This window comes from Bos mutus, chromosome 5 (genome assembly GCF_027580195.1).
Source record: "Bos mutus isolate GX-2022 chromosome 5, NWIPB_WYAK_1.1, whole genome shotgun sequence".
In the NCBI taxonomy this organism is placed as follows: domain Eukaryota; kingdom Metazoa; phylum Chordata; class Mammalia; order Artiodactyla; family Bovidae; genus Bos; species Bos mutus.
The window spans coordinates 113,596,695-113,619,105 of NC_091621.1; the positions used below are offsets into that span (position 1 = coordinate 113,596,695).

The 22,411-nt window shown below is 59.0% G+C and overlaps 1 protein-coding gene across 4 annotated transcripts in view; it reads left to right on the forward strand.

Annotated features, from left to right (window-relative positions):
* TSPAN9 (tetraspanin 9) overlaps positions 1 to 20,715 on the forward strand; it is a 191,759-nt gene extending 171,044 nt beyond the window's left edge. For all 4 annotated transcript variants that reach the window (XM_070371751.1, XM_070371750.1, XM_070371752.1 and 1 more), the window contains 6 exons: positions 12,327 to 12,518; positions 12,846 to 12,920; positions 14,720 to 14,821; positions 15,439 to 15,570; positions 15,887 to 15,970; positions 17,380 to 20,715. In XM_070371751.1, coding sequence (XP_070227852.1) covers positions 12,327 to 12,518; positions 12,846 to 12,920; positions 14,720 to 14,821; positions 15,439 to 15,570; positions 15,887 to 15,970; positions 17,380 to 17,451 — 657 coding nt within the window. In that variant the 3' untranslated portion in view covers positions 17,452 to 20,715. The remainder of the gene's footprint in view (positions 1 to 12,326; positions 12,519 to 12,845; positions 12,921 to 14,719; positions 14,822 to 15,438; positions 15,571 to 15,886; positions 15,971 to 17,379) is intronic.
* Positions 20,716 to 22,411: the final 1,696 nt, after the last annotated feature.

A 22,411-nucleotide genomic window follows, 5' to 3' on the forward strand; every position in this document is an offset into this window, starting at 1 on the left:
AGGGATGTGGAAGGGACCTGAGAGTTCACGCCGAGGAGTGGGGAGGCTCTGGCCCAACACGCCTTATTTTTAGAGGCAGGTCTCGGTGTCAGTGGTGGGGCGGGCACGTGTCTGATTAGATTTAGCCCGTGTCTGATGCAGCGATCCCGATCGTTATTTTGGCTCAGAGCATTGCTGGGAACCTGACTCTCTACCTGTCGCTGCTGCTTGCTCACTCGCCTGGGGGATGGAACGGATCTGAGGGAGGCCAGGGACTTCCCTAGTGAGCCTCCCATCTTGAGAACCCCCTGGGGCAGGGGCCCTTGGGATCCAAGGAGAGGAAGCGTGGAGCCCAGTCCTGCTCTGGATCTACTCAGACCCTTTCTGGGTCACAGAGCCACTTCCCGCCCGCTGCCAGTCCGCTTCAGCCCGCCCGCCCTGGCGCTGGCTTTCCGCTTATCTTAATTTATTGATGAAAACTTGTTTTACGGTCCAGAGCACAGACGGCAGCAGCTCCCTGCCAAAAGAAAGCAGGCTTGTAGAGCGGGAAAGCCAGCTGCCTCCCGGAGATGGGCGGCTGGGGACTGGGCGGGCGGCAGAGTGGGGAGGGCGCATGTGGGCTGACAGGTGTGTGGCCTGGATGACACCCGGTGGGCACCCCTGGGGGCTGGGGGCTGAGGACCCCTGTCCACCACTGGCCCCTGGCTTACAGCTGCTGTGCCGGGTCTCAGCAGTTTGGTTGAATGAAGGCCATGGGCCATAAATACTCATAACGACCCTCGTTGATAGCTCTGTGAAGGTGCCACGCTGGGAAGTTATTTTTTCGTGAATCTCTTTCAATTCCAACTGCAACTCTGTGTGGTAGGAACCGTGAATTACCCCATTTGAAAGAACAAGCCCTGCAAAGTGGTTTTCTGAGCTTCCCTGGCCTGTACCTGAGAGCACCATGAACTTGAACCGAGGCCAGAGCCGTGCCCGCCCCAACCTGGACCTCAGCCTGGTCCTGTGCTCTTCTGCGCCTCATGGATGCCTTTCCGGCCGGGTCTCGCCGGTCCAGCCAGGTCTCCTGCTCCTGTGTGGCCACGGCCAGCTCTGTGCCTGGCTCAGGGGAGGTACTGGGGCCCTGCAGAGGGACCGGGCTGAAGGGCGTCGGGGCAGCGGCCAGGCCTCCCTGATGGCCCTTCCTGAAGAAAGGAAAGTCTTGTGTCCCCTTCTGGGAGTTCCTCTGAACTCAGTCTCCTGGTGGGTCAGAAGCAGTGTCCCCAGGAGCCTGTGGGCCGTGTGGGGGGTGGTGATGGGCCTTTAGGAGACTAGGCTGTGGCTCTTGCGAGCTTCAGGGGCCTCGTCCTTGACGCGGGTAGCAGCAAACCCCGGGAGACTGTGGGAAGCATGTGAAAGCCCCCTTCCCCCAGAAAACTGGGCGGGGGGAGGGGATCGGTTCCACGAGCTGCTCTGGTTGTAGCACTAGAGGCACAGAAAGAAGGTCTGCTGAGCTCCAGGCCCGTGTATTTCATTCCCTCTTGCTTCCTCGTGCAGCGGGATAGCCAACAGTTTTCACAACTCTGGTGAAATCAGCAAAGTGGGCAGCCCTGGTTGGCACGACTTCCGCTCCCCGCCCCCCGCCCCCTGTGTACCCCTCTCCCTGTGGGGGCACCCCTAGCGATGGGTCCTCTCCTGCACCCACCCAGCCTGCACCCAGGACGACTGTCTGCTGTTCCTGCCCCTGTGCTCCCTCCCTGGACTGTGCCTGGGCCCTCTCCTCCCCCACATTTCTCCCTGCCTCCTTGGACTCAGACTGGGCTGCAAAGTTGTTGAGAATGTTTAATAAAATGAGGATTTTTTAATTTGCTTGTTTTTTGTCTGTTTGAGGCACAGAGATTCTTTTTTTTTTTAACTTTTATGTTGGAGTATAGCTGATTAACGATGTTGTGATATTTTCGGGTGGACAGTGAAGGGACTCAGCCGTTCATATACATGAATCCACTCTCTGCCAAACTCCCCTCCCATCCAGGCTGCCACACAGCACTGAGCAGCGTTCCCTGTGCTGTACAGTAGGTCCTCGTTGGTTATCTATTTCAAATATAGCAGTGGAGGCCCAGAGATTCATCAGTCAATGCATTTGGAGTCACTTCGAACTGGATTAAAATCCAGCTCAGACGAGATTGTAAACCCCTGATACTTGGTTTTCTCCTTTGCGAAGTGGAGGCGTGGGAAACCATAGGAACCCCCTTGTCTGGTTTTTATGGCAAGGCGGGGTTGGCACCGATCTTGGCGTGGATTCGGGTCAGTGGCTGCCAGTTTCCTCATCAGCGTCCTCAGTGTCTCTGTTGTCATCGTCACCACCATCGTGGTCGCCCTCCCTGCCCTCCCCACCTCCTCGTCTGCAGGTGGGTCCCAGGCGCGCCCTATACATTGTGGCTGGCCTTCCTCTCTTCCAGCGTGGACATGTCCAGGGAACCTTTTCTGATGCCTTTGGGACACCCTAGAACTAAGCCGTGGGGCCTGGTGGGTCAGAACGTGGTTTCCGGAGCCAGATCTCCTGCGTTGTTTCACCACCTAACCTCCCAGTGTCTTTGTCCTCCCAGGCTCTGGAACTGGAAGGATAAAAGTGACCACCCCGGTCCCTGCCATTGGGTCGGGGGGATTAAGTGAGGCATGTGGGGCACGTGGTCAGTGTCCCTGGCAGCACAGCTTTGGGGGAGAGTGAAGTCGGGGATAGGGTGGGGCGAGGCATGGTCCTCCCTGAACCAGCTCTGTGACCTTGGGCACACTAGCCTGCCACACCCTGGCCTGGCTGCTTTCAGCGAGTGACCTGATCGCAGTGAGCACCTTGAGGAATAGAGTGGGCCAGGGTCTCCAGTTCTACTAGGCGGACGAAGAGATCACAGAGTCGGCTCAGGGGTGGGTGAGAAGGGCTCTCAGGCTGTCATGTAACTCAGTGCAGAGACCATCACTGTCAGGGGGGCTTGAACTTAACCAGCCCATGCACCCCCCTACAAAGCGTGTCAGAAATGCCAAGTCCTGGCGTGGGTGGACACACCTCCCGGCTGGCAGTATAAATAATCTGGCTGCGGGCATCCCTGGAGAGAGGACCAATCGCGTTGGCCACATCCAGGGCTTAGAGCAGACATGGGTGTGGGCGGGCTGTCCTGGGGCCAGAGATGGACCTGGTTGTCAGTCTGATCCTTCCCGGTATCTATACGTGTAATTAGAGAGTGTTATTTGCTGAACTGGAGCCAGGGAAGACCATCCTCATTACATTATTAAAGGGCCTTCGTTGCATGAGATACTGAATGGAGGAGGCAGCCTTGCTGAATGAGAGGCACCCAGAAATGGATGGTACTTTCACGGTGTGGCTTTTCTTCCTTTCCGGGGGAGCGGGGGGAGCTGGGGGCAGCTTTCCTCAAACATGGAGAATGGCCCCCATCCCTCCTCATTCTGTAGGGTGAACTACAGTCTCCCAGACCATTTGCTCTCTGCCAAAAGATACGATGTGAATTCAAGGTATCCCTGCATCTTCCAGGGAGCTTGAATAATAGCAGGGTACCTTGTATCATTTATATTCCCAGGAACACAGAGTGCACGGTGGGCGTAATCGCATTCATCCTCCAGTGTCTCCGAGTGCTGGGGAGGTGCTTTTTTTCCTCCTCCCTCAGTCTTTAGTGGAGTGACATCCCAGAAAGGCCAAGCGGCCAGAAATGCTGGACCAATGCCTTCCCCCGGGGCTTCACATCCGTAGACGCGGGCCGCGGATGGTTGTACTTTCTCAGGAAGCCCGCGTGGTCCCGGCTTCAACGTATACCTTGAAAGCCACCCCTGCCTCCCGCGGCAGCCCCGGTTCCACCTTCCATTCCGTGCTTTGATGCTGTCCACGGTGCCTTTCTCCCCAGATGCATCGAATAAAACAGATGCAGGAGGGAAGGAATATGCTGGTGATGAGAAATCCTCTCTCCAGACTCCTCTGACAAGTATCCCACGTCCTTGACGCTCTTCTCTCCAACTTCCGGTGACCTTGGGAGCTCAGACAGCGCCTCGCTGTCTGACAGGTCCAGGCTGTCTCCCCATAGCTCCTTCCCAGGTCCAGAGCTCAGGCAGCCGTGGTGCTTGGGGCGCCGCGCACACCCACCCTGCACCAGCTCTGGGCACCCCGTGTGCACTCACACTCTCCCGACAGTGCTCCCGGGCATGGTGGCCTGAGGCTGCGAGTTGTGTCCTGTTAGGTGCTGACAAGTCCTGGAGTTGGGGTCACCTTCCCTCCACACCCCCAGCGGTGCGGGGGGCAGCCCTCTCACTGGCTCGGGGAGCAGAAACCTCCCCCAGAGCCAGGACGGCTGCCTGTCTTCTCCTGAGCCTGCTCCCTGCCATTTCAGCCTGCTTCCTTGGCGTGTTCCGAGCAGGATGGAGAATAACTGTGAGCTCTCCCAAGGGGAGGGGGACCCCACGTCTGGGGGCTCCATCCTTGGGGAGCGGGCTTGGGAACGCTGCATTGCAGTGCTCCCCGTGTGACCCTTCTCCCCTGCACCCATCCCCCCCCACCCCACCCCTGCTGGAGTGGGAAGATCGCGTGGATCTGCCAGTCTGGTGGCCTGGGTCAGTGTGGACGCACCGGTGGATGATCACGCCCCGTTTGCAAGGCCAGTGGGGGCTTTGTGTCACCCGCTGCCCTTTGGCATCTCAAGCACACACCATTCTATGGTCCTTCTGGGCCCAATCCTCGGGCTCCATTCCCTCGGGCCCCCTTGGGGGTTCTGAGCTGGTCCCTATCTCCTTTTCCATCTCCCTACCGAGTGAGCGGGCCTGTGGTCAGTCTGAGAAGATGGAAAGATGCTGGCACCTGAGAAGTTTGATTTGGGCCCTGCTGTCAGATTTGATGAGCCCAGATGGCCTGGGAATGGGGGTGCAGGTGGAGGTGGGGGAGGGGAGCCCTGGTGCCCTTCAGGCCTTTCTCCCAAATGGAGGGACAGTTTGGAGGACCCAAGTTGTAAGGGGGCTGTGTTGGGAGAGTGCGTGGCAGACCCCCACACCTCCCGGGTTTAGTCCTTGCCTCTTGCTCCCTGGGCATCAGCTGTCCTGGGATCTGGGCCTGCTCTCGGCACCCCTACCCTGGCCTTTGAAGCCCAGAGACAGCCACAGGACTGGTCCTCACCCTGGGGTCCCACAGACGCCTGGTTGAGGTGAGCCCAATGCCCTGAGGTCAGGCCAGGAAGCCCAAACAGATGGGCAGCACTTCAGCAAAACCAGCCCCTCCTTGTCCCCGTCAGGATCAGAGGACATCAGCTGGGGGCCAGGCTGTGGTGCCTGGGCGTTTACCCACATCCGGAGCCCTCACGCCCTGGAGGGAGGAAAGGCTGTCTTCCCATCTCCCGCATCTCAGCTCTTTCATCCCCAGCATGTTTTGGGGGGCTGTGGTGGATCTTCACTGTTGCACGTGGGCTTTCTCTAGTTGTAGTGAGCAGGACTACCCTTCATCGCAGTGTGCGAGCTTCTCATTGCAGTGGCTTCTCATTGCAGAGCATGGGCTCTAGAGCTGGCTCAGAGATCGTGGAACACGGGCTTAGTTGCTCCATGGCATGTGGGATCTTCCCAGACCAGGGACTGAACCTGTGTCTCCTCCATTAGGAGGTGGATTCTTAACCACTGGACCACCAGGGGAGCCCCCTGCCCCCAGCGCTTTTCAGAGCCTTACGCGGCAAGAGGTATTGTAGCAGGGCTGACAGGGTGTGCCAGGGGATCGGGTTGGGGGCTCCCACATTCCCAACGTCCCTGCAAAGTTCTCTGGAGAGAAGGGGGCTCAGGAAACATTTAATTTAAGAGCTTTATTAACCTCAGAGATGCACAGCTCCCAAATACAACAACCCCAAAGTCTGGCTGCGTCTAAATGCCCCTAGAACCATTTTAGATAGAAAATAACCTCATTTTCCAATAATCAGCATGTAACTGGGTTTGAGATATGCAAATGCCTTATGTCCTGTTTATTTGGAGGAAAATTTGGCTCAGAAATATGGGTGTGATCTCCCTGTCACCTCTGCCAGCTGGTGCCACTGGGGGCTGTGAAGTTGTGAAGAAATCGGGGGCTTTGAGACAAAGTGTGGGGTCCAAAAAAGAACGGCCGAGGAATCACACAGATTGAGTCATGCACAAGCTCAGTGTGAACCACACCTGTGTCGCGGCTGCCAGCCAGGCCAGGGCCGGCACAGGCTGGATTACTAGAGGTACAGAGCTCAGAGTGCAGAAAGGGAGGGTGGGGTCTTGCTCTCTGTGCCAGCCCCTCCAGCTCTGGAACCTAACTTTCCTTAGTTGCTGGTGACTCGGAGGTGAGAGCCCTAAAGCCTCTTCGTGGGCCGGGAGAAGGCTGGGAAAGGATGTTGTTAGGTATGGGACTTAGACAACTTCAAGTCCTGCTGCACTTGAGCTTGGTGGGCTTCCGGGGCAAAACTAGGACTGACACATGTTAGCCGCGGGGAAGCGGATTCCTAAGTTAATAAGCATGAATTCTTGACCAATTAGAGTTGTGCTAAAAAGAACTGAGTGTGTTATTGGCTGGTGACCCTGGGGGGGCTCAGACAGAAGCTTGACCCCTAGGGCTGGGGACAGGCATGGAGGAGCCCTCTCAGCGGAGGGGCCCATGCCATCCGTGCCCTCATCCTCGTGTCTACTGGGTGGCTTGGGGGCTTTGTCCCTTCCTTACGGAATTGGAAGCACTATCCGTTGGCCCCTCCTCCTTTTATCGCCGTGACAGTGAGTGAGCTGCAGAGCCCCCAGAGGCAAGGACGGCTGAAGCCCCAAGCAGCCCGCCTTCACAGTCCTGTTGCTGCCTCTTCTCCTTGTGGTGAAGTTCCTGGCAGTCAGCTTCTCCCAGGGCAGGGCGGGATTGTTACCAGCCGGCACATTGGCTGTGAAATTAAACTTGTTTCTGTTTGCTCTCTTATTCTCCACATCCACTAATTTATTAAATGTTGTTAAACATCCCACTGGGCCCCGGCTTGTAGAGAGCATGGGGACATGCTGAGGCTGAGGGTTTGAGGGCTTCCTTCAAAGCAAAGAGGGCGTGGGGGCCCCCGCAGAGCCACAGAGGCCACGGGGACAAAGGTAGTCAGAGGGTGTGTGGATCTCTGAGAGTCGGGCAGGAAGAGCAGGCGACTTACACAGGCGAAGGGTGGGCTTCCGGTGAGCTGGGGGCCTTGGTGTTAGATGGGGAAGCGGGTACATGGGGGGCTTCTTTTTTACGTGGGTTTGTGTGTGTCAGGCCCTGTTCCCAAGCCCTCCCAACCCTCCATCCATCCATCCACCCACCCACCCATCTGTCCATCCATCCATCCATCTATCCATCCATCCATACTTACATACACCCACACATGCATCCATTCATCCATCCATCTATTCATTCATCTATCCGTCTATCCACCCACACATGCATCCATCCATCCATCCATCTATTCGTTCATCTATCCATCTATCCACCCACACATGCATCCATTCATCCATCCATCCATCCATCTATTCATTCATCTATCCGTCTATCCACCCACACATGCATCCATTCATCCATCCATCTATACATATATACATACATACATCTATTCATACATCCATCCACCCACCCATCTACCCATCCATGCATCTATCCATCCATCCATTTATCCATCCACACATGCATCTATTCATCCATCCATCCATCCATCTATACATACATGTATAGGTCTATTCATCCATCCATCCATCTATTCATTCATCCATCCATCTATCCATCCATACATACATCTATTCATCCATCCATCCACCTATCTATCCATCCCTCCCTCCCTCCATCCATCTACCCACCCATCTATTCATTCATGGAATGTGTCTGTAGTATCCAGGCATGTTCTGGGCCTCATGATGGGAGTGAAACGGCTGAGCTGTGAGCCTGGCCTGGAGGTGCTGGTGTTTTCATGGGGGTGGGCAGCGCGTCTACACAGAGGGCTGGGCAGGGATGCTCAGCCCTGGTGCAAAAGGTCACCCCAGGGAAGGCTGTCCCGCATGCGGGGGAAATGGTGGCCACTGTGGGGGACACGGGCAGTGGCTGTCCCTGGGCTCTAAGCAAGTTGGGGGCATGGAGCTCAAGAGGGAGGTTGGTTCAGGGGAGGTTATGGCTTCACCTCCAGAGAACTGGGATGCTACGTGAAAAATACATTAGGACATGAGGCAGAAACATATATTAAAACTACAAATCAACGTGGTTTCAACTGAAGACGGGAAAATGCCATGGGGGTATTGGCTAATTACAGTAGACTTGATCAATGAGGCCATAGCCTGCTGGTCTCAGTCTGCCTGTTACACATCTGTTGGATGGGCCCAGGGTGGTGAGGAAGATGCTGGCTCTGAAGGGTCTCTCTGAAGGGTGAGCCTGGAGGAGGGAGATCCGTGGGCCCTGCTAAGGGGAGGCACTGCTCTACGCTGAAGTCACCAGCAAATGCAAGGGTTTGCCCACAGCTGGAAGTGGGTTCATTTGGAGCTCAAGTGGAAAATACCTGGAAGTGCCCTTGGTTGGGTGTGGGGCAGGAGGCAGGGAGGCTCAGTGGTCAGGGTGGCCCCTGGATGCCTGCCAGGCTTGGCTGGTATAGTGAGGTGCCTGGTGTCTTTGGGTTGGGAGTTTGGCTGGGTCCTGGTTTCCGAGTCACCCTGCCTTCTCCTGGAGGTTCTTCTAGCTGTGGACTTGCCTCTAGCTGGTGGGGGTCTGAGACAACACGTTGCTTTGGGGAGGAAATGTCCCCAAATGCCGTCAGCAGTGGCCTTTGGGGGGCAGGGATGGGGGTTGGGTTTGAGGGGAAGATGCAGGGCTTGGGTCCCAGCTACTGGCAGCTTGGGGTCAGGGCTGCCCTGCTGTTGGCTGCAGGCCCTACCCGCGTCTTCCCTGGGGCAAGGTGATCTAGGGCAGGAAGTGAAAGGGAAGCCGGGGTGGGAGTCAGGGAGCAGCTCCCCCTCCCAGGCAGGCTCTGGGGAGCTGGCACGGCACGTCAGAGGCTGGACACCTGAAGCCAGAGATGATGACCAGTGCCTAGAGGTTTTGAGCTTCTGAGGTTTCTTTCCCACATGGGGGCCCTTCCCCCAGGAGGGGCATGAGGATGCCCCGGGGCCCACTCTCAGCCTCAGTGGGGTGGGGGGAGCTGCAGTGTCATCCCTTGCTACCTCGGATGCTGGCGTTTCTTGCATCAAGTGCACGGCCTAGTACCCTGAGGACCTTCCCAGGCCTGAGGCTGGTGGGGGGGGGCGTCTCCAGCACAGAGTGTCTGGTGGCTCTGGGGGTCCCAATGCCTACCTCTTTACCAGTAGTGAGCTGGCAGCTGCGAGGTCTCCTGTTATTCATTCCAGGGTCTGGCTTGTAGGTCCTTAAATCTTGAGCATGGAGAGCATGAATTTCCGTGGGGTGATTAATGAAAGAGAAATTGAGCCGGCAGCACAGAAAGTGACCGGGTTGAAGAGAGTCAGTGACAAGTTGGATGGTCTCCCTGCCTCCCTGCCAATCCAGAGCTCTGACCCGGCTGGGGGCGCCACCTGGTGGTTGCGAGGGTGGTGGCACCCAGTCCCCGGCTGAGCCGAGTGGACGCACCCCGTTAAAGGTGGGGGCTCTGGGCCTGGTGTGCCCACCCCTCGGAGCCTTGGCCCTGTCCATCTGGGGCTGCTGCGGGACATGGGGCCAGGGTGGCTCTCCATGGCGCGGGGACCCAGCAGCCGCTCTGGTCACCCGACTCCATCGCTGCAGCTCTGGGTGGGGCATCTGGTTTAGGGGCGCTTCCCAAGTGGCTCAGCGGGTAAAGAATCCATCTGCAGTGCAGGAGACACAGGAAAAGCAGGTTCAATCCCTGGGTAGGGAAAATCCCCTGGAGGAGGGCAGGGCAACCCACTCCAGTATTCTTGCCTGGAGAATCCTATGGGCAGAGGAGCCTGGCGGGATGCAGTCCATGGGGTCTCAATGAGTCGGACACGACTGAGCAGAAGCACACTGGTTTAGTGATGGTGGGAAAAGCCCAACTTTCTTTGTCATGCCCCGTCTGGACCACCTTCCTGTCTCTCCATTTATCAAAATCCTGCTCATTCGTCAAAGCCCAGCAAGCCCTTCCAGCTGCATCTTGAGTGGGAGCATCTCTCCACACTCCTGCACAGCGCCCTGCCCTGTCACCTGGTCACTGCGGTGGCCTGACGGCTCGCCTGCCCCCTTTGCCCTCCGATGGCCTGCTGTCCGCACAACAGCCAGAGTGACCTACTGAAATCCCAGATCACATCCCTGACCTGCTCCCGGCTCGCCATCTCACCGGGAACAGGTGCTGTGAGGGCCTGCCCATTGGTCCCCACCACTGTCACCTCGCTCCCCCCTCCCCTGCCCCCCAGCTGGCCAGGCTCACCCCCAGTCAGGGCTTTTCACCTGCTGTCTCCTCTGGAACTTCCTTCCCCATTATTCATGTGGTTGACTGCTCCTCTTCTGGTGCCTAGTTGCTCAGTCGTGTCCAACTCCTTTGCGACCCCGTGGACTGCAGCCCGCCAGGCTCTTCTGTCCATGGGATTCTCCAGGCAAGAATACTGGAATGGGTTGCCATGCCCTCCTCCAGGGGATCTTCCCAACCCAGGGATCGGACTCCCATCTCCTGCATCTCCTACACTGGCAGATGAGTTCTTTATCACTGGAAAGTCCCTCCTTTCGTGGGTCCCTCCTCAAATGACACTTTTCGAGAGGCCTCCCTGACCGCCCCCCGCCCCGCCCCGACCCCCGTTACTTTCTGACTCTTTCTCATCCTGACTTCTTTTTCTTCACGGCACTGGACTTTTGTCTTCTGTCCTCCCTTCCCCAGGGTGTCTCCCTGGCTTTCCTGAGCGGCGGTGCCATTCCGGTTTGTGGAACAGATTAGAGAGGAAGTGTGTCTCCTCCAGGAGCCTCTGGCCCTGCCTGGCTTCCCGCTCTCCGCCTGCACGTGGCTGCCCGGCCTTCACGGCCACGTGTTTGCTCCCTGGAGGCTTCTTCTGAGTGTCGCAGCCTGGTACCTGGCTCATGAAATGTCACCCAGAGGCCAGCACCTGACCCTGTCATCCTCTCCACAGGGCTTCTTTCTTTTAAATTCTCACAGTGGTCCCGAAGAGGTGGGCAGCGTCGCGTTCTCCACCTGCCCGGTCCACATGTCTGCGGGGCTGCCCCTCCACCTGGCACCTGGGCTCTGAGCCCTTCACCTGTTCCCCGAGCATACAGTCTGGGAAGGTGTGCTTCCCTGGCTCCCATCTGGCCCCAGTAGAGGCCCCGGGAAGACAGTTCCCTAACACCAGCACCACTGTGCTAACAACTGTGTTCTGTTGTTTAATTGCTCAGTCGTATCCAACTCTGCAACCTCTGTAGGAGCCTCCGTAGCTCACCAGGCTCCTCTGTCCATGGGTTTCTTCAGCCAAGAATACTGGAGTGGGTTGCCATGCCCTCCTGCAGGGGATCTTTCCAACCCAGGGACAGAACCCGCATCTCCTATGTCTCCTGCTTTGGCAGGTGGATTCTTTACGCCAGAGCCACCAGGGAAGCCTGTGGCTATAGGTCCTCAGTAAATACCTGGTGATTGCTGGACTCAGGCTCCTCGGGGGGGTGGAGGAGGGAGTGTCAGTTTATGGAGCAGAAGACAGGCCGCTGTGGAGACTGCATCTTTGCAGGCATCGCAGCCCCAGGGGAGCCGTGCAGCAGAGCTGGGTGCAGCTGCCAGCTTCCTGAGGGTGTGTGGGGAGTGGTGGGCTCCTGCACAGCGGTACCGGCCAGCCCCTCAGCCAGGCCAGGGAGCACCTTCCTATTTCCAGCTCTGTGGAATTTTTCTTCCTACTCCTGAGGACTGTGGGCAAGTGCCCCTTCCCATCAGGGCAGCAGGACACAGTCGCCGCAGAGTCTGGCTCTGAGGAACGGGGTTCTGAGGTTCTCTCCCAAAGCCCTCACTTGCTTCCATGGCCACCGTGGCCCCGCCCCAGCCTGTCTCCTTCCTGAGCTCCAGGCCCTCCTCCGCCCAGTGGGACGCCGGCAGCCCTGCCTGTGCAGCGGGGACCTTCCGCGTTTGCCACGTGCTTTCCCTGTGCCCTGTTTAATCTGTTTTCATTGAAGTGACCTACAGGGGTCGTGAGGCTGGTGTCATCCCGTTTGCCAGATGAGGAGACTGAGACACGGAGAGGCTGGGGGCTTTGTGCAGGTCACACCCCCAGTGTAGTTCGGGCCATGTGGTACCCGCTCCGTGTCTCACGGTTGGGGCCGGGGATGGGGTGGGGTGGGGGGTGGGGATGGTGGGGGCGGGACCGGCAGTCTTCTGAGTCCCATGGAGATGGATTTGGGCTAACGGGCTTTCCTTTCTCTCCAGCTCTGTGGCTGTGGGCTGCTTGGAGTGGGCATTTGGCTGTCCGTGTCGCAAGGCAACTTTGCCACCTTCTCCCCCAGCTTCCCCTCGCTGTCAGCAGCCAACCTGGTCATCGCCATAGGCACCATCGTCATGGTGACGGGCTTCCTTGGCTGCCTGGGGGCCATCAAGGAGAACAGGTGCCTCCTCCTCAGTGTAAGTTGGACCCCCAGCCCCCTAGGCCCCAAGTCCCCCAGCCCCCCAGCACCCCAGCCCTCTGAACACTGGGGCCGCTGAGCCCACTGGGTGTATAGCCTGAGCTTCTAGAATGACCACGCCCCTCTTCCTCATGATTGGCTACCCCTGGCCTAGATGCCCCTCCCACTCCTTGATTGACTGTCAGGCTTTATCTCCCTCCCCTGCCCACATGGGATCCTCAGAGTAGTGGCCCCTCCCTACCTGGGAAGCCTGCCCCCTGCCATCGTGTTTGCACCCCGTCCCAGTCCATGACCACGTGCCCATGCCTGAACCTTCTCATTCCAGTTCTTCATCGTCCTGTTGATCATCCTCCTGGCGGAGCTGATCTTAATTATCCTCTTCTTTGTCTACATGGACAAGGTAAGTCTTCCAGGAGGGGAGGGGGTGTATGGAGTATCATTGCCCTTGGAGTTGGGTCAGGGAATCTGGAGGAAAAGCACCGACAAGTTGTATCTCTGAGGAGAGGAGAGCTTTTGGTGGGGGCAGCAGGGGGCTCATCTGCTTGTGTTGTCTTAGGAAGTGTGTGTGTGTGTGTGTGTGTGTTGCTCACTCGTGTCTGACACTTTGCGACCCCATGGACTGTAACGTGCCAGGCTCCTCTGTCCATAGGATTTCCCAGGCAAGATGACTGGAGTGGGTTGCCATTTGCTACTCCAGGGGATCTTCCTGACTCAGGGATTAACTTGCATGTCTTAGGATGTAGACCCTCTAGTCACCCAGGGATGCCCTAACCCTAGCCCTGACTGGGGAGTGCCACTGAGCTCCCCATCACTGGGAGCATTCAAGCATGGCTGTGCTGACCACTTGGAGAAGGGTCAAGTTCTCCAAGAACTTGAGAAGCTCCAAATTCTTGAAGTTGTCCAACTTATTGAAGTTCTTCTCCAAGAAGAACTTCTCCACGAACTTGAAGTTATTCTCCAAGAACTTGAAAAGTTCACATTTTAGGCCAGAAACCCTGTGCCCCAAGTTCCCAGGCTGAAATATGGAAAAGTTCATATTTCAGGCCAGAAACCCTGCACAGAACTCACTGGGTGGCTGGGCTGGGCGCTAGGGAGGGTAACCCAGAGGTAACATGGTGAAATTTTCCAGGGGATACTGCATAGGGCTCAGCATCAAGGGAGCTGTGCTTCCTTTTCCAGAGGCCTTTGGGGATAGGCAGGTGATCTCATGGATTTCCCTTGTGGCTCAGCTGGTAAAGAGTCGGCCTGCAGAGTGGGAGACTTGAGTTCAATCCCTGGGTTAGGAAGATCCCCTGGAGAAGAAAAGGGTACCCACTCCAGTATTCTGGCCTAGAGAACTCTATGGACTGTATAGTCCATGGGGTCACAAAGAGTTGTACATGACTGAGCAAAAACGACTTTCACTCACTCACTTCAGCTGATCTCAGGCTGCACTGGGGGTTCAGGAGGTTAAGAAGGACTAACCCCTGACCAGGCTGGACAGTTCTCCACCCAGTTGGGGAACTTCCTCTGGGACCACCAAGAATGACTGGCCAAGCGTGCAGACTTAGGGCTCAGGGGCTCTTCTGGTTCATGGTAACCAGAACCATGTAACCATCTGCCCCTTGGGTCCTGAAGGAGTCTCCCAGGCCACACCAAGAGGGAGAGTCACTATGAGGGTTAGAAGCAGTGATTCCTTTGCATCTGTATAAAGGAGGCACTAATAATACTGAGAGATGCCTGCGGGCCAGCCCTGTTCTTGGTCTTCATGGGAATCATTCCTTTAATTCTCACAACTGTCTCCGAGGTGGATGTTATGTGCCAGTGTTACAGACAAGGCAGAGGTGGGAGAGGGTAAGCAACTTGCTGGCAAGGGGTGGCCCCACACTCTGGACGGCGGCTCTGTGCCCTGCAGTTCCCAGGGTGTGTTCCCACAGGGCCAGCATGTAGGGTGGGATGTCATGGGCCAGGGAGCAACATGTCCTGTGGGGGGCATGTCCTGGGAACGGGGGAGTTGTGGGGGGCCTTGTGCTGTCTCCACCTCTGAGGGTCCCTGCTCCCTCCTGAAATGCTCGGCTCTCACGGGGGTCACCTCCGGCCCCCAGCAGGCCTCCCCCATGAGTCTGTGGGGCCGGCACTCGCAGCTGACCTGGGCGACCTGGGGAGAGGGGCAGCCTCCTGGTCCACCCCCCCCAAACTGAGTCTGCCCTCGCCCGACAGGTGAATGAGAATGCCAAGAAGGACTTGAAGGAGGGCCTGCTGCTGTACAACTCAGAGAACAACGTGGGGCTGAAGAACGCCTGGAACATCATCCAGGCAGAGGTGAGGGCTGGGGGCAGGGACCGGTGTGGGTGGAAGCTGGGGCCTGGGCCTCAGACTCCACGTCCCAGCCTGGGCTGGGCCACCAGCTTTCTGGGTCAGACATGGTGCTCTGGGCGGTAGCTGCAGTGGGGTGGCAGGGTGGGTGGTGGGCTGCGTAGGGGCCTGGATGTGGCCGGCAGCCATCCGAGGGGCTGGGAGCTGGGAATCAAGATGGGCAATCAGGAGGCACCTCCTCCATCCCATCCTTTCTGAAGCTTCGGCACGAATGACAGTGTTTTAGCAACAGGTCTGCCTCCCTGGTTGTGACTCAGGAAACCCTGTTCTAAGAGGAAACATGTCCGTGTAGCCTGGGGAGGGGCTGCCATCACGAAGCCAAGAGCAGACCAGCAGAGGGCTGAGTGCTCTGCCCAGTGCCCAGTGCCCAGTGCCCAGCGTCCTGCTCAGAGAGCAGGCAGCCAGCCTCCAGGAGGGAGATATCATTCTGTCCCCTGGGCCTAGCTGGGGCCCAGAGAAGGGACAAGCAAGCTGGACTCTGGGTGCCCGCTCCCGTGGGGCTGGGCGGCAGGGAAAGGCCCGAGCTGGACCCGTCTGACCGCCCCCGCCGCCCCTCCCCGCAGATGCACTGCTGCGGCGTCACCGACTACAAAGACTGGTTCTCGGTGCTGGGGGAGAACACGGTTCCCGACCGCTGCTGCATGGAGAACTCCCAGGGCTGCGGACAAAACAACACCACCCTCGTGTGGAAAACGGTGAGGCTGGGCACCCCGGGGGCTCCTGGGTGGACAGTCTGGGCGGGGGCGGGGGTGGCCCAGGACACCAAGGAGGTGGCTTAATGTGGGGTGGGGGACGGCACACAGGCCTGAAGCCAAAAGGCAGTGGCGAGTAAGCGTCTGGGCCCACGTCTCGGGGAGTCAGAGTCGGGTAGGAATGGCTCTGGGGCTGTGCAGTGGGGCCTTGTGGACAGAACCGGGGTGGGGGCGGGGTCCAAAGGGAAGTGAGCTGGGGGCTGGGCAGGAGCGTCCTCGGTTCACCCCAGCACCTGAAGCTGTGGTCCTCACTCCCCAGGGCTGCTACGAGAAGGTCACACAGTGGTTTGCTGACAATAAGCACGTGCTCGGCACGGTGGGGATGTGCCTTCTAATCACGCAGGTAAGGGGGGTCGTCCTGCCAGCGGGGTGGAGGGGATAGCCTGAGGGAGACCCCTGCCTGCAGGGCCTGCGTGCCCCGCTCCCCCTACCCCGCCAGGGCCTGCCCAAGCCTCCTCTCATCCCCCTGAGCCCTGGGCCTGTGCTGGCCTTTCAGGAAGGGCCAGCTGGGACAGGCCTGTCCCCCCCAGGCACAGGGACCTTTTTTACTTTGTGAACCAACCGCGTGGCATCAGTGTGAGCAAGGCCCAGGGGCAGCCTCCTCGGGGTCCGTCCCGCCCCAGCGCCTGTGAGAGTGTGTCTCGTCGCCTGGCGTGCGGCTTGGTTTCTGTGCCTTTGTTTCCACGTCTGTGTAGTGGGCTTGATCATGGATCACTTCTTAGCACTAGGTGAGTCTGATACCCGCAACATCAGGCCGGGAGGGCGCTCAGGAAGGGCTGGCTGCCCTCCTTGGTCTGCGTTTTGTGGGTGGCTGTGCTGCACGGCCCAGCGTGGGTGACGGAGAAGAATGCCAAGGAGACCCTCAGCTCCCTCCTGGATGAGGAGGCTGACGTGGTGGGAACAGGAGACCCCCCCATCTTTCTGGGGATTGGGGGCTCCCTCCTCGCCCAGTTGTGTGTAACTGCTACCCCTGATGAGCCCCGACTCCTGACCAGTGGGTCCACAGAGAGACAGACGTCCTGCTCGAAGTCCCTTTTCTTCCCTAAACCCTGGGGCCTGTGGTTTAGACTGAGTCTGCTCGTCGAAGAGACTTCGAGCTTGGTGGATGAACCACTGTGCCCGCTCAGGACTCTGACGGGAGGCAGGCCTGTGGGAGAAGGCTGTGTGGTTCCGAGTGGGGCTCAGGTCAGGGTGGCCCGTGGCAAGGTCTGGAGCAGGGCGCTGGGGCTGGGCTGGGTCCAGCCCCCAGCCTCCAGGGCCACCGCAGACCTTGAGTGTGAGAGCCACGGAGGCAGTGAGTGTCCCCAGCCAGCGGGTCCGTGCTGTGTGCTGCTGCCTGAAGGATAGGCAGGCTGCCCCCCTGCTCCTCCAGTGCATCAGGACCCAGGGGGTACAGGGACACAGATGGCCATCAACATCTTCCCGAGGCAGCAGCCGTGAGTCGCCGTGCTGTGGGCCCTGGGACTCTGCTCAGTGTTCCTGCCACCTCCCCACCGACTCCCCAGCTCCTCGGCCCCCTGCCATTTAGGGCCAGGCCCCCGTCCCCGTGCTCTGAAACAGCAGGTTTCTGGGCCTCGCAGCTGGGTGACATCCAGCCTGGACAGTCCGAGGGGCCAAGCTCCCCACGTGCAGCCCGCCTTAGCTCTGTTTTGCCCTCGCGTCCCCCTGTCTGCATGATGGGACGGGCTCCCCCCCGGGTGCTGGGTGCCCCCTGGGCCCCCGTCTCAGGCCTCTGGGCCCCATGTCTTTCAGATTCTGGGCATGGCCTTCTCCATGACCCTCTTCCAGCACATCCACCGGACTGGGAAGAAGTACGACGCCTGAGCGGCTGGCCGAGTGCCCCGGCCCCCGCAGACACTGTGCGAGGGAAGAGGCCTTCAGCTCTGTGTCGCCTGCACCTCCAGACTGCTGACCCCTGCATCCCCGCCCTGGCCTGCCTTCCCGGCCACCTGCCAAAGCCTTGTCGGTGGGCAGAGGCCGGGGGCGGGGGAGGAAATGCAGAGACCTTGGGGGTGCTGGGGCGCCCAGATTCCTGTGTATTTGCCAAAGAAGACAGGGTGGGTGGGTGGGGGGCGTGCTCCAGGAGCCCCCAGCACTGATGCGTTCCTGCCCTGTCTTTTTTCCTCAGCTGACACTTTGTCCCCCGCATGGCATGGGGTGGGGGTGGGGGCGCTCAGGGCTGCCTTCTGGTGGAGAGACTGCCCAGTAGCGGCCCCGGTACCCCCCAGCCACCCAGAAGGTGGGGCGCACTGGCAGGGGGCCGGCTGACCGTCTCCAGGCCGGGCTGGGCTGTGAGAGCGTCTCACCCAGGCATTTTATACCTTACAGTGTAACTTCTTTTTATTTTATTTTACTCTGATTATGATTATTCAGGAATACTATCTCTCAGATAAGTTTAGGGTTAGCTTTCTGATTTATAACTTTGTACTGCGTTGATTTCTGTAACGGTTTGGTTTTCTTTCTGTGGGTGGGGGACGGGAAGGGACAGGGCACGTCCGTTTGTCTGGTTTCTATCAGGACAGACCGCTGGGCACACTCAGGAGGCTGCGGCCAGGATGCACTGAGGGAGGGGGGAGCCTGGGGGAAGGCGGCAGGGGAGACGGGGGGTGGTGGGAGGCACGGGATGGAAGCGAGACGCAGGGCAGGGGGTCTTCTGGGAGCTAGGGGTGCTTTGCCAGGAACGAGGCGGAGCAGGCGTGGGTCCTTACACGTCTCTGATGAGCAGTTCTTTTTCCTTCTTCCTCCTGCCTGCCCTTTGTGGGCTGGGAGGCTCCCCTTCCACCCCTTGCGGGGGATTCCCGCGACAGGTTCTGCAAACCCGTTATTTCACAGACATTCCTGCTAGAAACTCTCAGACAAATACCTCTCTAGTTCAGATGCTGCTCACTCTCTCACATTGCTTCTGGAAGGGGAAGCAGTCCTTCCGTGGAGCTGCTCAGACGTGACAGAGGACCCGCGACCTCCAGAGGGGAGGGAGTGGGGAGCCATGATGGTCCAGCCGGAGTCACTGCCGGGAGGGAGGGAGGTTGGGGGGGGATGTCCACCTGGCTGCCAGGACCCTCAGCTCCTTGCTCGGGGTTCACTGATGCTGTGGTGGCTGGCAATCTTGTCCTCTGTGACCCCAAGGGAAAGCAGAGAAAACTTGAGGAAACCCAGAGGGATCCTATTACGTTGGCCCCAGGACAAAGCAACCTGAGTCAGGGACTGGAGGTGGACAGCTGGGGGGCGTCTGGCCGCAGCCAGGTGCCCCCACCAGGGCTCACGCTGGTCTAAGCAAGTTGTGCAGTTGAAATATAAGTTAAGAATCCGTAGGGCTGAGCTTGGAAAGGTTCCTCACCAGCTAGCACTTCCCCAGACAGGCCTCACCTGGGCGCTGCCTTTGTCCTGCGCCGTTTGGCTGGGCGCCCCAATCTCCCGAGGGGCGCCCCCCGCTTTGTCTCCTCCCCAGCCTGTGTATCCAAGAGCTGACACCCAGCCAGCACCCCCTTCTCCCCTTAAGCATAAGATGGTTGGGACCAGCAGTGCAGAACTTTGTGTGTTTAAGGGTCGTGCTTCTGGGTGGTGGGGAGCGGAGAAAAGGGTGGTCTCGGTGAACTGGGTGGAGCAGAGACCGCCTCCTGGGACAGGAGTGGGGGTGCCTGTGGGCAAGCTTGTGGGCGGGATTTGGGTGGAGGATAGGCCGGTGCACACATGACCGGCCCTCCCCACCCTCTGGGCCTGACTTCTTGGAAAGGAGCTTCAGTGGCTCCCCTGGGAACCCAGGTCTGTGGAGCCCAGAATAGATGTACACCCTGCCCCCTCTCGGCACCCTCAGCAAACGAGCATTTGAGTGGCACATTGGGACTGCTGCATAATGAGTTTGTTTTGGGGGGGGTTGTTTATGCCTATCAATGCAATTTTAAAGTTGTGTTAAAATCAACAGCAAAAGCCTAGCACCTTGGGGGTGATTGGGTCTCCCTGGAATCTCACTTTTCTGGAGCTTCGGGGGTGCCCTCCGGCCCTGGGGCCCTTGCCTCAGTCTCCCTTCTCCTGCCAGCCACCCCGCCTCATCCATCTGTGTGCAGAGCCTTATCCACAGTTCCCCAAACTGCCTTCTTGCCTGGCCCTGTGCTTGGCTGATCGGTCACTTGGCCACGTCCGCTTGGGGCGGCAGGCTCTTGTGAACTGGGGGAGAGCCCTTCTGTGACCCTTTTTCCGTCGTGCAGAGCAGTTCCCCTGCTGCACAGAAGGCATGCTGCATGCTGTCAGTGATGGGGCTCGGCATCTTCTTGGTGTCTTCCGACTCTGGGCTCACGCCAGAGCTACCTGAGTGAGTGAGTCCTCTCCCTGGCAGCTCCCTGCCCAGGTCAGAGTCAGTTCCAGGGGGTCTGATGCAGGCAGGTTAGAGTGGACTCCGAAGGCCAAGGTTCTGCAGCCTTTAGGGGCATGCCTGCCTCCACCCAGCCTTTCTCTGCAGCCAGGTGGGTGCAGGGCAGGTGGGCGAGCAGGGCTGAGCACCGCCCCAAGGGGCAGCAGCTGGTGCGACCCCCCACCCCCAGCTCCCCGCCTGCCACCAGTGTGAGCCTCTCACTCTGGCAAGGCTGCTGACCACCCCCACCCCCACCCCTCTGAGACCCTCAAACAGGTGTTCTGGTTTGACTCGCACCCGTTGGCCGTCCCTCCTTGCTCTGGTGGCCAAAGCGTGGTCCAGGTGGATGGAAAGGAGGTCCCCGCCTCTCCGGCCCCTGCCCACCACTGGTGGAGGTGCTAACAGCAGGGACCCGGCCAGACAGAGCAGGGAGGTGCCCTGCAGGGCCGGCCTCTGGTGTGCCCGTCCTCCCATCCTCCCCTCCGCCGCCATGTGGCCGGGTCCAGGATACGTCCCCGCCTCCCTCCTGACCGGGCCCCCCATTGAGGGCGAGGCCGGGGCTCCTGCCTACACCCCGTCCACCGAGGCGACATGGCCAAGCGGGTCCTGCGGGCTGGTTTCAGCGCACTTTTCTGCTTGCGATGCCGCATCTGTATGCTTCCTTCATCCTGGTCCTGGCTGTGGAACGCCATGTTTTTAGCATGTTTTTAAATAAAAGCTGGTAACATGTCAAAAGCACACTCAAGCTGTCTCTTTGTGGTGTTCCCGAGTCCCCTGAGCTGTGACTGTGGCCTCTCGCATGAGGCGGTTGGTGTGAGGGACCAGCCTGCCTTGTCCACGCTGAGCCCAGGGCAGGGGGCTCTCCTCCCCTCCTCGGGCCCTGGCTACAGATCTGTAGGTGGTGGCCTGCCTCTCTGGGGACTGAACAGTCCTCACGCCAGCCTCGCCTGGTCAGTGGATGCAGGCTCCATCAGGGGCCAGCTTGAGTGGTCTGAGCAGCCGCATGAGAGACCAGCTCCCAGCTCAGTGTCTGTCACCCACCACTGATGGCCCGTCCTGTGGGCTGGGTTCATACCTGTGTGTGGGAGCAGTCCTGGAGGAAGTCATCCATGGCCCCATGGGGCAGGGCTGTCAGGGTTAAGCACCTACGATGTTCCTGGGGTTCTTGTGGGCCTGATGTCTCGCCCAGAACTGAGGGGACCTCACACTGTGACCTGGCCCTGGGATATACCCATCAGCGTGAGATGCTCATCGGTGGTGGGGAGAGGGGGACCCTGGAACCTCTAGAGCCCTGATCTGCTGGCTGCAGTGGGATGCTTGCCGGCTCCCCGGCTGGGGCTCTGGTTTGTGGTTTTCCTCTGCCGTCACTGTCACGGTGACAAGGCACAGAAGAGAGGCGGGTTGATGGGCTGGGAGGGAAGGAAGGGAGGGTGCAGCTCGGGGTCTCCTCGAATCCCTCCTCGGGGGGAGGCCAGGCTGGCACGACTTGTCCTGAGCACCCACCTTGGGGACCCTTCCTGTGGCTGCTGTGTTCCGAAGCCCCTGAGGCTTTGCTGAGGATTGGGGGGTCTGAGGTGACCCCCTCAAAGGTCCAGCCAGAGTGGGAGCCCCTGAAAGCCTCCCCAGGGATGGTTACCAGAGGGCCTTAAGGCTGAAGGGCCAGTGACCCCGAGTCATCCACTGAGGACCAGCCAAGTCATAAGAGCGTGGTGGGGCTGCTCCCCCTTCCCGTCCTGCTCTCACTCCTGCCCCCAGCCCATGGATGCCCCAAGGGGATGCCCACCCAGCCCCTGTGCTATCCGCTCCTGGGAGCAGAGTGCAGCTGGCCAGCTGCCCCGGAGCATCCTGGCTGCAGTGTGAGTGCTGGGCACCTGTCAACTGAGCTAAGCAACGTGAGCACATGGTGCCCTGGCCGGGCAGGGACCACAGCCTGTGAGCTGGTGGGAGAGCTTGAACTCTGCTCTTACAGAGCAGAGGGAGCCCCTGGGAGGTTTGAAGTCTGGTGTGATGAGCGCCAGCCTGCTGGCTGCAGCGTGACAACCAAGGGAGGTATACCAGCAGGATGCGGGGAAAGTGAGAGGGACCCCATGGGAGGACTGACAAGCCGTGGTGATGGACCAGAGTCTGGCGGGGAGAAGGAACCTTCCTGCCTTCCCTCCTGGCCATCGTGAGTGCCTCTCTCAACAGGAGAGGGCTCCTGGAACCCAACGGAGGCTTCATGGGTCTCATGTACAGGGAGGAGAGGGCTGTGGGCTGTAACTAAATCTCGTTTGGTTGATGCTGATTCACAGCTCCTGAAATGCCTTTGTGTGCTCTGTAGATCCCTCCTGACCACAGCTGTTTTATTGGCTGTCACTGAGCCTGAGCTTTCAGCCTTAGTGAGGCACCACGTCTGGGTGGTCTGGGTGGGAAGAGCTCCGGTTGCAGGGCTGGAGC